General features: G+C 34.3%; 1 protein-coding gene across 1 annotated transcript in view; it reads right to left on the minus strand.

The window, feature by feature from the left end:
* Positions 1 to 958: 958 nt before the first annotated feature.
* RSBN1L (round spermatid basic protein 1 like) overlaps positions 959 to 13,339 on the minus strand; it is a 65,266-nt gene continuing 52,885 nt past the window's right edge. Inside the window, exons 6-8 of the mRNA XM_040260752.1 lie at positions 11,450 to 11,617; positions 6,137 to 6,245; positions 959 to 6,057 (exon numbers count right to left, since the gene is read on the minus strand). Of these exons, the coding sequence (XP_040116686.1) occupies positions 5,416 to 6,057; positions 6,137 to 6,245; positions 11,450 to 11,617 (919 nt within the window). The 3' untranslated portion in view covers positions 959 to 5,415. The remainder of the gene's footprint in view (positions 6,058 to 6,136; positions 6,246 to 11,449; positions 11,618 to 13,339) is intronic.

A 13,339-nucleotide genomic window follows, 5' to 3' on the forward strand; every position in this document is an offset into this window, starting at 1 on the left:
CAGGTAACCAAGATTCCACATGCCTTGAGGCAACTAAGCCTGTGCACCACGACTACTGAACCCAAGCACCACAATAAAGACTGATGTAGTCAAATAAATGTTTTTAAAAAAGTCTTTCAACCAAAGAAGAAACTTGGCAGAGTGGAGTGGGGATTGAACTGTCTAAAAATTTTAAAACACTGTTAATGTAAAATATTTGCAAGTACATTGACTTGCCTCTGAGTCTGCACACTTAGTAGTATTCAGCAGTACAGCAGCAATGAACTTTATAGGAAAGTGTAAAGATTTAACATTTTAGGGACTCCCATGTATGGTTTTTCCTGTGGTCATGTATGGATGTGAGAGTTGGACTGTGAAGGCTGAGCGCCAAAGAATTGATGTGTTTGAACTGTGGTGTTGGAGAAGACTCTTGAGAGTCCCTTGGACTGCAAGGAGATCCAACCAGTCCATTCTGGAGATCAACCCTGGGATTTCTTTGGAAAGAATGATGCTAAAGCTGAAGCTCCAGTACTTGGGACACCTCATGCAAAGAGTTGACTCATTGGAAAAGACTCTGATGCTGGGAGGGACTGGGGGCAGGAGGAGAAGGGGACGACAGAGGATGAGATGGCTGGATGGCCTCACAGACTCGATGGACCTGAGTCTGAGTGAACTCCGGGAGATGATGATGGACAAGGAGGCCTGGTGTGCTGTGATTCATGGGATCGCAAAGAGTTGGACACAACTGAGCGACTGAACTGAACTGAACTGAACTGATGGTGGTCCAGTGACTAAGAGCCCACATTCCCAATGCAGGGGCCCCAGGTTTGATCCCTGGTCACGAACTAGATCCAACATGCTGCAACTAAGAGTTCACAGTCTGCAACTAAGAAAAAAAAAAATCGTATGTGCCACAGCTAAAAGATCCTGCATGCCCTGCAATGAAGACTGATTGCAACTAAAAGCTGGAGGAGCCAAATAAACGTAAAAATATTTTTTAATTAACATTTTAAAAACATAAATGCATAAAATCTAAATCTCAAAATGTGTTGAAGATCCAGAGTTTCATATTTTAATAGTACAGTTCTTAGAAGGTAGAGAATAGTAATAGAGCATACAAGTAGTACAAATTCTACTTTTAATTTCTAGTTAACATAATTCAGTTTCCTACATTTGTTCTCAGGTTATTCACATTCCTTGTTTGGGTCTGAAGTCCTGAAGGGAAGATAAATGTAAAATTTTTAGCAAGATGTATTCCCCTTCCTTTCCCTGTTCTCCCAGTAGAGAGATGATATACAACATCTGTAAACTTAAAAAAGGAGACATCACTGCTTTTAGGTTCCTTGTGCTTAACATTCTAAAAACCTCATTCCTATCTGCAGTATGCAGTGGGTTACAGGAAGAGCTGAACAAAAAAGCCAAAACAGAGATAGGATTTTATAGCTCTCCTCAGTTGTCCTCCTCGGAGAAAGCAATGGCACCCCACTCCAGTACTCTTGCCTGGAAAATCCCATGGACGGAGGAGCCTGGTAGGCTGCAGTCCATGGGGTCTTGAAGAGTCGGACACGACTGAGCGAGTTCACTTTCACTTTTCACTTTCATGCATTGGAGAAGGAAATGGCAACCCACTCCAGTGTTCTTGCCTGGAGAATTCCAGGGACAGAGAAACCTGGTGGGCTGCCGTCTACGGGGTCGCACAGAGTCGGACAGGACTGAAGCGACTTAGCAGGAGCAGAGTTGTCCTCCTTTCTTATTTGAGGTATACTGTCAGAGCCAAATCTTACCAAACTTAACTCTTTCTATGCATATTCTAATAAAACTCTTTCATAGCACATTCTAAAACCAGTAAAATTTTGTTTACATATCAACAGTAGTTAAACAAGAGGAAAGAAGATTAAGAATGAGCTACATATAAAACCCATCAAGTAACACTTTACCAGGCTAAAAGTATTTTGAAAACAATGGCACTTTTGTCCTTTCCCGCCTTAAGATAAAAACAGTCATATCTACAGGGAAGAGAGGCAATTTACCATTACACCCCAGCACCCATACCTTCCTAGTTTAGCAACCTTTTTTAAAGTGAGCTTTACTATTCTTTTCTCTGTTGACAGAAGTCAATTTTTCATAGTTTTTAAGAGAAAAAACAGTTTTCAGATTGGAATCACTTTCAAGATCTTATGGTTTCTGTTGAAGATAAACAAGAACTTTCATATATGATAAGATGAAAATAAAATGTCAAATATAAGAAAATAATTACAAAACAAATTTAAAATATTACAATTATCAATTTTAGTATTTATTGAAAGGTGGAAGACAAGGAAGATTCCTCTCCAACTTCAAAAATAAATCCTGCACCTTTGCTAAATGCAGAATAAACTGATACCTGCTTTACATGACAATGAAGTTACCCCCAAAAATAATCCAAATATACCACAAGAGTGCTAATCTATTATTTACAAAGATGATCTTACCTGCCGTAAGTATTCAGGAAAAACCTGTTTACATTCAGGAACACCAATGAAATAACCCTGAATACTTAACCCAAGAAATAAAATATTTCCTACCTTCATGACCACCCCTTCCCAGTTACAGAATGGATACAAAAATGAATATATGTGGAAACAAAACAGTATTTCCGATAACTTTATAACACAGGCACGCACGCGCGCACACACAACCACATACACACACAGTGCTGTGCTAGATCAACCTAACCTTTAAGGTCAATAGCTGTAGAGACAAAGAAGATAATAAATATGGCTTTAGTAAAAGTTTTCAACCAAGTATCACAAATGCTTAATTCTTTTCATAGCTAACCTGAGTATCGAATATATATTACTTACCAAAAAGGATATGACCAAAAATAATTAAAAAGAAAAAAAAAAATCTCTGTAGCAGACACCACCGAGGTACCTTAGTTTTGCTGTTCTTTTGTAAAGGTCTGTATAGCAATTTAATAATTTACATAATAACATTTATTCCATATAGTGTACGTTCATATAGAAACTATCTTATGTGCTTTATTGTTCTGGTCCAAGAAATTGGAAATAATAGCAGAAAAGTTTTGTTCCGATAAAGAACTGGAGTGGACTAGCTAGGAAAACTTTAATACCAATATTAAAGTTTGAAATAAGAATTATTTATATGTAGCAAATGGAGCCAATAAGCTCTCAGTTTGCGTCTGGAGAAAATTTTAAAATTATAATCTGTAAGACAGGAAGATAAGCATGACTCAACATAACAAGGCTGAATCTTGAAAATCTGGGTTCACTGACTGGTTTCACCTCTACGGGGATGTATGCATTTTACAAAACAATTAAATTTTCAAAATATGGAGAAGTTTGACAATAGGTTAAATAGGAAACTACACTTAAAAAGTAACCACTCGTTGTTTTAGATATGTCTTTAAAAGCTTAAGGCTCATATATTTTGGAGGGATATCCTAAAGACCTTTTCTTACAGTATGGTCTCATGCATCTATGTGTGTGACACTGGAGAACTGGAGCTAAAGCAAACCTTGTTAAATATGCCACCCTTTACTTGAAAAACCTAAACATTTTAATCACATTCTCTCTCAATTTTCAATACTGGTTTATTAGAAACTTCTGTCTCTCCCCAAAGTAGGTGTAAATACATAAATTTAGCTTAAAATTAAAGACAAAGGTAGTGAGAAACAAGAAAGTTATAAAACAAAAACCCTACTTACATTTTGATGATTTATACTTTCCTTACTCCATGAAAATTCATATGCTGCAAATAGATTGATTTCTTACAAACCATTGATATATCTGTATAATATTTGCCTGCCCTTTTAAATTGGAGGTCAGAAATGACACCATTGCTACAGTTTATTATTTCTAGTGAAATGCCTTTAAGTGGCTTCTCCCTAATCAGAGAGATAAGCAGCTTTATGGGCCAGAGTAGAAGCCACTGAATGGGAATAGCTACACAAGCTCAAAAGGCAGCAGCACAAAGAACTCCAGCTGAAAGTAATCAACCAAAGCATGAGCCCAGAAAAATATCAAATTCAAATAGAAGAAAATAAATTGCAAATGCAGAGTTCTTAACATCAAAGCAAACAATAGACATTTGCTTGACTTTTATTACAATGAAAGCAATTTGAAACAGTGCTAAAGTCCATCATTGAAGAGATTTGTTTTAATCATCTTTGGCAATCTTGTTTCCTATGCCAGTTTTACTTTCCAGAGCTTCTTTTCAAAGAAAAAAAAATCTAAGTTGGTTTACTTTAGTAAGGTAGGGAGAGGGATGCTTAGAAAGATCAGGTAACAAATTTTATTTTGTTATTTATACTTCTGTATATGGTAGTTAAGTCACTGCTCTTATTTTAATATGCTATATTTCCATCTTTTTCTCCTGTTCCTCAAGAAATAGGTAATAAAATATTTTAACTGCACTCAATTAAACTTTCTGTAACTGAACATTTTTCTCTCAGCTGCTATCAGATACAGTATAGGTGCTGATTAATTAGAAAATTTTCTCAACTTCTTATTCCACACACTACAAAGAAAATTCATGTTAATAGGGCTATATAATCTGGCCACATAGCTTCATTAGTTAGAAGGTTAGATACCACTAAAATACCTTTTTTCTCCCAACTTATAACATTTTTCTATTACCTAAACTGCTTAACATTGAAATCTTTTAAAATATATTCCAGGGAGTATAGGAAGTTTCACATACTCATTCAGCAATTTAAGAAGTTATGCAAAATATGATAACATATATATATTCCCATACATACACACACACACACACATAAATATACTTTCATAACTGAATCTTGGTTTTAAAAATGCTTGCACAGTGTGGGAAACTTAAATATTAACTAGATTTGAATACATACACTTGCATTCCATTAGCACTTGATATACCAGCAGAAACGTAACAGATGAAATAAATGATGTAAATGAACAGGTTTGGGTTTTTTTTTGGCAGACCCAACAGAAAACATATTTATTGTTATGAACCTTTATTAAGTGTCTCACATTTCAGTATAAATCACACTAAAAAGATTTTTTAAAAGCTATTTACACTACAGTGCTGACACATTTAAAATGAAAAAAAAAATTGGTATAAATAAACTCTATGGAAAAGCCTTAATTGTCAAAAAAGAATTCTGGCTCATATTACAAAATATATATATATATATGGTAATGTCAGCTCTATTCTAAAACCTACAACTCCAACTCAAATGATTTTTTTAAAGACTGCTTTTGTTTAAACCTGCAGTGTTTACAGTGCATCTGGCCCTAAGTGCTTGCTACTTCACAGTTATGGACAGGCACTGAGGAATGTTACAAAGCTACTTACACTATATTTTGTAACAGACTTGGGAGCAAGTCCTTGGCTTGCTTTCAAATCTTTATTACACTATTAAGTTTAAGAAAAAAAAAAAATTTAATGGTATGTACAAATTTAACACAAAATGTCATCATCTTTTCTCTCTTGATTTGAATGTGTTGAACTATGTTGCCTTGTATCAACTAGACTTATGAGACTTCCAGGACACAATTCTTCCTTTAAATCTTTGTTGCTATTTTCAAATTTAGAGTCCACTTCAACCTTAAATTCTGTAAATTGAACATGATCCAATTTTGCTTTAACATTCTTGCTATCCATATTATTCGGTGCTCCAGTCTTTTCAGGAATATAAACATTCACAGATTCTTCCTTGATTCTTACAGATGGAACAGGTTCATGTTTAATCTGCTGTAATTCATATTTAGAATGAAGTTTGTCTGAAAAAATAGAATCCAAGGAGGTTTTGCTTACAGCACAAATTGTGCTGTCAGTGTGAGGTCCAAGAACAGATGATGTGGAATCTGGTGATGTGCCTGTTTCATGAGTAGCTGTATTCTCAGCAGTGTCCTCCTCTGAATGATACAACTTGAGCCGAACATGCCATGCTAAACTGCATACAGCTGAAACTGTCTTGAACTGATGAACAACATTCCTTGGAATAAAATAAATGTCATTATCATATAGCTGAATCCTGGCATAGCGAATGCCTTCCCTCCTCAGTTGATTAAGTTTTGCATCATCAACCCACTGGACACACTAAAACAAAACACAAAATACCAATAAGTCTTTTCCACAATAAAAATTAAACTGAGGATAATAATAGTTTTAAATATACCTGGGACAGTGGAGGTTCATGTAAATCTAACTGCATTCGTTGAACTACTTCTAAGAAATCTTCAGCATGAAAACAAATTACATCTTTGGTTATTCGGGGTTGATCAGGCCTAAAAAAAACAAGAGATAATGAAGAGTCTGCCATTAATGTTTCACTCAGCTAAGTCCTTATTAAATTCAAAGCAAAAGGGACTTCCGTGGTGGCCCACTGCTTAAGAAGAATCCACCTGGCAATGCAGGAGACTTGAGTTCCATTCACAGTCAGGATCCCACATGCCATTAAGCCTGGGTACCACACCTACTGAGCCCACACACTCTGGAGCCTATGTGCCACAACTACTGAGCCCGTGGCCCACAACTAGAGAGTCTATGTGCTGAGATGAAGATCCCACATGATCCAAAAGATCCTGCTTGCTGCAACTAAGACTCAATGTAGCCTTGTGTGTGTGTGTCCATATATATACACACACACATATATATATATTAATTCAAAGCAAAACTAATTTATGGTCAAAAATCAAAGTATTATCTTAGAAATAAATTGTAATTAGAATACCACTTTACATATTTAAACAAAGGATAACACTATGAGATTTAACCTAAATATGGATAAAAAACAACTCATTTTATTCTTTCTATAATATATAGGCAATAGCAGAGCAGAAACTTTATTCACTGATCAAGGAAGGGAGAAGAACAAAGGAAATTTTAAGGAGTAGAAGGAAGACATGTCATGAGGACTCTTGGAAAGAGGCGGGGATTTCCAGGAGCAGGCTCATCTCATTTTATTATGGCTATATGTAATGATGTTTTGAAAAATTAAATTGACTTCACTTGGTTAAATTATGCAAATCAAAAACCTAAGTGTTTATAGTTAAGGTCAGTACTTCAACAAATTAAGTATGAAATTAAAAACACAACACAGAAGTCAGAGGTAAATATGGAGAGGAAGGGAATACATTCTTTCAATCTAGACATATATAACTGCAATGATACAGTAAATCCCTAAATAACTCTTTTAAAAAATTGAGACATTTATTAGGAAAGTGCTTATAAAATAAACTGTTACCATTCTACTTGCAGAGGTTAATAGTATCTTTAATTATACTTCTAAAAACCCCCAAACTCTTCAATTAATTAAGAATATACACATACATGTTTATAAAAGATGCTCAAAATGGATTCTGGAGTAAAATTCCAAGCAAAATAAATACCACCCCCCCCCAATCATACTGAGGCAAATCATAACCAATTTATTTTAATAAACTAGTGATAAAGAGAATATCTAAAACTTATGCATCATATTAATATACAGGGAAAGAGTGTAAGAATGATTGCAGGCTACATCAGAGACCATGCAAACCAGAAGAAAGCTGACTATCTTTAAAGTATTTGAAATAAAAGGTAAATCTAGAATTCTATACCCCAAAAAATATCCTTAAAAAAGTCTGAGATAAAATCATTTTCAGACAAAAACTGAGAGAATCTGTCACCAGAAGTCTGCACTACAAAGAATGTTAAAGAACTTCTTCAGGCTGAAGGAAAACGATATTTCAATGAAAATGTAGATCTAGTCAAAGGAATGTAGAATGCAAGTAATAGTAAATATGAAAGTTATTTTATTATTTTTAAAATATTTTCAGAAATAGATCCTTAATGCCAAAGTAAGCAACATATGGGGGGGGGGGGGTGATGTTATAGAATATAGAAAGCAAAATGTATAATAATAATTAGCACAGAGGCCATAAATGGGGGCATGGAAAGATGGTAGTACACTGTTGAAAATTCTTACACATTACATAGAAAGGTATAATATTATTTAAAGATACACTATGATAACTTTAGGGCAACCACTACTAAACAAATAGTGGAGGTATAACAGTGCATGCTCAGTTGTGTCCAACTGTTTGCAGCTTCATGGACTGAAGCCCACAAGGTTCCTCTGTCCATGGAATTTTCCAGGCAAGAATACTGGAGCAGGTTGCCATTTCCTGCTCCACAGGATCTTCTCAACCCAGGGATGGAACCCATGTGTGTGTTCTGCCTGGCAGGTGGATTCTTTACCACTGTACCACCTGGGAAGTCAGTGGAGATATAATGAAAACACTAAAAAAGGTAAGAAAGAAAAGTGGGGAAAAAGAATGAACTGACATATAATATGGAGTCTTTCAATCCATAAACAAGGTATATCTCTAACATTTCTATAAATCTTATTTTTCTCATTGGTGTTTTGTTGTTTTTAGTGTAAGTCACTTATTTTAAAAAATTAAGTATTTTATAATTTTTATTTTACTATAAGGTGGCATTTTCTTTTCATTTTCAAAATGTTTCTAAGTATTTACTGCTAAAATATAGTTATATACAACTAACTTTTTAATATTGTCTTGTAACTTAGTAAATTCTAGTACTTCTTTTATAGACTTAGAATTATCTCTACACACAATTATTTTACCTTATTCTAAGACCCTGTAATTCCATGTCTATGTATTTACTGAAATGAAATTATATGTGCACACACAGTCTTATAAGGAAATGTTCATAAGAGCTTTATTCATAAAAACCCCAAACTGGAAACAATTCAAATATCTATCATCAGGTGAATGGATAAATCAATTCTGATATATCCATACAATGATATACCACTCAGCAACAAGAAGGAATGAACTACTAAGACACCTAACACTAAATTTTAGATCTTAGATAAATCTAAAAACCATCATGCTGAGTGAAAGAAGTCAGACAATATATGATTCTATTTACATGAGATTCTAGACTAGGCAATGCTAACCTATAAAGACAGAAAATAGGTTAATAGATGTCTCGAGTTAGAGTAAGAATGGGGAGAGATTAACTGTCAAGGGATACAAGAAAAACAAAATAATCTATATTTTAGTTCTGGTAGTGGTTAACATGGCTGTATATATTAGTCAAAACACATCTAAACTGTATACTTATAACAAGTTTTGTATTATTGAATATAAATTATATTCCATTAGTTGATTTTTCAAAAAACTGAATTCAAAGAGGCAACCTTAAATTTATAAATCTATGTGAATTCTGTCTTCCTAATACTAAAAAGTGATATAAAATTGACCAACACTTCACAAGTCTATCTAGTTTAAGATCTCTTTATGAAAGTGAAAGTGAAGTTGCTAAGTCGTGTCCAACTCTTTGTGACCCCATGGACTGTAGCCTACCAGGCTTCTCCATCCATGGGATTTTCCAGGCAAGAATACTGGAGTGGGTTACCATTTCCTTCTCCAAAGATCTCTTTATAGTCTAAATCAATTTAAGTCTTTTATCTCAAATTCATGTTAAGCCAAGCTCTAAGATAAAATAATGTCTCCTTGAGAAAAAAAAGAACTTAAAATGCTAAGATAAGAACACTAAGACAGTGCTCCAATTTCCTTAGTATAGCTTAGGTTAACAGCAAGAATCAACAGTAAAGCAATCATAAACCATGTTTGCATCAGAGCCATGAAACCATCTTAAAAGTATCAACCAAATTACTTTCTTACCATCTTTAGTATAATACTAAGAGATCAAAGCAGCACTGGTAGATAAAGTAAACTGTATTTTACAAAAGTGAGAAAATTCGTAACTAGCAACATCTCATTCCAAAATCCATCTCAAGAATATTCTTAAATCTGGCCCCCAATATATTTGTAATTTGACAATAGTCTTTTTCACTGTGAAATTGCTAGCTTCAAGTACTTTTTAATTCAGTAACTACAGTGAACTATGATAGACCTGTGAAGGACAGGAAACAACCTCCAACATCAAATCACATATAAAGTGGAGAAAAAGCAAACAAAAACAATAATTAAACTTGAAAGAGAGTTAAACAAAGTTAAGGCCAAGAAGCAAGAATATTTATCTCTGAGGAAAAATATAAATATGTGGCTAACTTTATTGAGTACTATCTATAAATCAGATTTCACTCTAATAAATTTTGATGCCACTCTTAAATCTTTTTACCAAACATTCAAGAAAAATCCCATTAATTTGAAATGGGTTTGTTGTAATGATTTCCACAGACAAATCTGCCTTTACTCTTTGACAAAATTAGCATTTTAAACCAGATTATAGTAAGAGCTTTGAAACTGTATGGGAATCATCACAGGTATTATCATTTAACTTAAACACAATTATAAATTATTATTATTATTGAATCATAAACTAATAAATTATTAACATCATTTTCCTAAAGAAATCATAGGGTTAGCTTGGTACTAGCTACTATGCATATCTGAAATTGATAAAGCTTCCTTCATTTATGTTAAGGAACAAAGTCAGTTTACACTGGCTTCCCCATAAAGTATTAATTTATAACACATTACTTTAAATGTTCTCTTTTGAACACAGGGTCAATTTTGTATTCACAACTCTTGAAAATACAATTTCCTCATGTAGAAAATACAGGCCATATTATTCAAAACATCTTAGAAATCTATGCAACAGTATTGACATTTTATATTTTCAGAATTAAAGTTTTTTACTTAGAAAACTTTCTTATATGCTAAGTATTTAATGCAACTGCTTTAAAAAGCAAAATAACGTATTTCAACTTAAGGTTCATACCCAAACGATACCCAATTTGAAAACAAAACCTAACTGACCAAAGTTACCTTACAGTATAAATATAGCTTTGCTCTACAGGTTTTATCAATTTAATAAATGGAAATTCTCTTAATGTATGAGACAACCACCTTAAATATATTATCCATTTTCCTTAAAAAAATTATCCATTTTTTCTCATCTATCAAAAAGATTTAGTGAAACTTGCAAGCAAAGCTGGAAAAATACTAATATACTAAGGTAAACAAACACTTAATAGATACCAAACCTTAAAAAGACAGCAAGTTAAAACAGTATGAAGAAAAAACACAAGAAGCTGGAGTCAGTTCTGAAATCAGACTGAGCTCTACCACTTATTAGCTATATGACTATGATACTATTTGATAGTCTTGAGTCCTTAGTCTCCTTGTGTAAAAACTATGAGCCAAAAAGCAGAGAAAATTAACTGAACATTTGTAAATGGACATATAGTAAGCACCAAGTGAATCTTGGGTTTTCCATTACTGTTTGTATGACAACTGTTTTCAACTCCAGTCACGCAGAAAATCAAACTATTTCAGTCAAATCCAAAAGATAGAATCTAGATTCTATCAGTTGAAAATCTTTAGTGCAATTACACAAAAACAATATCCAAATACAGGAAAATTAAACCTTTTCCCCCACATTAGGAAGAATTACTGAAAAACTTCCCAAGAAAAAGTTTAGAAGCCATTAAATAGCAGTAGTTAACATATACCACTCTCCGCAGTGCACAGCCTTCAACACTCCAACAGCAGCTGTAGTCTGTCGTTCAAAACCTTGTCCTATATGATCTGCATGAGCTCTTGTTCTATCTTCAAAGAGCATTTCACGGGGCTCACTAGTTCGAGGTAGGTACTGCAGGTTTTTTATTTCATTGGTAGTTCTGTTTAAAAAAAAAATTACATATATATATGTAGATAAAGAGACAGAGGTAGGCTTTAGTCAACAAGACAGCAGTGAATAAGACAAATTCCTTATTCTTGGGGGAGTTTATATTCTTATGGGAGAAATACCAAAATATAAACAGCAAGAAAACACTTGGCAATAAGTGCTTCCATAAAACACACGTAGTTTACCATAAGTAGGAGGGGAAAAAAAACACTTTAGCTCCACTATGGAGGACAGGTATCTCCCACTGGCCCTCTCCTCCACCACTCACCTTCTAGAATCCATATGTATACAGAAACTGCTTACCATCTAGCCTCACTCACAGCAGAAACCCTCTCAAATTTTGCTGCAGAAGGGGAACAGGGTGAGAAGAATTTACTTTGGGAGTCATCATCTTGTTTATCACCCTGTATGATTTTTCTTTTGCTTACACAAACAAATCAGGATTGCCCCCATTATTTTCTTACCTCATCCTAGTCTATCCCCTAGGGTCACTCTTCCTTTTGGTCCTCTTTATTTCCCACCCTCAATCTCTACTACTTCACTGCTGTTTGCGCACTCTTGTCTTAAAAGTTTTATACAAACATTCACAGAGACACAGACACATATGCAATGCTTTAATATCCTTTTTTCCTGTTTGTGATTAATGTTTTACAGATACCAGAAAGCTAGACGATGATGTTGCTTTCTGTGAAAAGCTAACAGGTTTTCAAACAAGCAAGTCTGGTCTCATTATACCACATTCTAATGAATTGAGACTTATTAAAAGCATTTGCAAAAAGAAAGCGTTTGGCACAGTGCCTAGGACAATGTTCTCATTAGTTGGTAAGACTATAACGTGATGGGAAATGACCATATATACCATGGATTTTAATCCTTGAGTTCCTCAAGGGGCTGGTGAACTCCCTTAAATTACATGTAACAGTCTGTACATCTGCATTGTTCTGGGGAGAGGCTTTTGGATTCTTCAAATGATTGATAAATTTAAATTAATCACTGAGATACATACCAAGTTTACCATTTACTCCCAATGTAAAAATGAACTTGTAAAAATTTCATTCAACAAAAATTTATTTATCAACCACCAGGCATTCTGTTTAGGTGCAAGAGACACTAGTAACAAGCACAACATTGTCCATGCTCTCATGTAACCTACATTCCACTCTATCACCATTTTTCCCTATTTTTTTTTTTAATAATAAAGAGAGACCATCTTTACACATGTAAAACAAAAAGATATTACCTCCCCCCAGGATCACCTACTCCATTCCAAACAATGTTAACCTAAAGTACATTTTTCTACACTTTTCTACGTGTTTTTTCTTTTCATAACAACAGAATCATACTTAACATATACTCTACATTTAGCTCTTTTCATCGGATATTCTTTCAGCTCAACAGACAAAATTCATACTATGAAATTAACTATTTCATTGCATTCTTCTATAAGTGAAAGTGAAAGTTACTCAGTTGTGTCCAACTCTTTGCGACCCCATGGACTATATATACAGTCCATGGAATTCTCCAGGCCAAAATACCAGAGTGGGTAGCTGTTCCTTCCCTTCTCCATGGGAATCTTCCCAACCCAGGAATCGAACCCAGGTCTCCCACATTGCAGGCAGATTCTTTACCAGCTAAGCCACCAGGGAAGCCCCATTCTTTCATAGGAATATACCAAAAATGAATTCAACAATTCTAATAATGGACAATGAGATCA

The sequence above is a fragment of the Oryx dammah genome, unplaced genomic scaffold (genome assembly GCF_014754425.2).
Source record: "Oryx dammah isolate SB20612 unplaced genomic scaffold, SCBI_Odam_1.1 HiC_scaffold_18, whole genome shotgun sequence".
NCBI lineage: Eukaryota > Metazoa > Chordata > Mammalia > Artiodactyla > Bovidae > Oryx > Oryx dammah.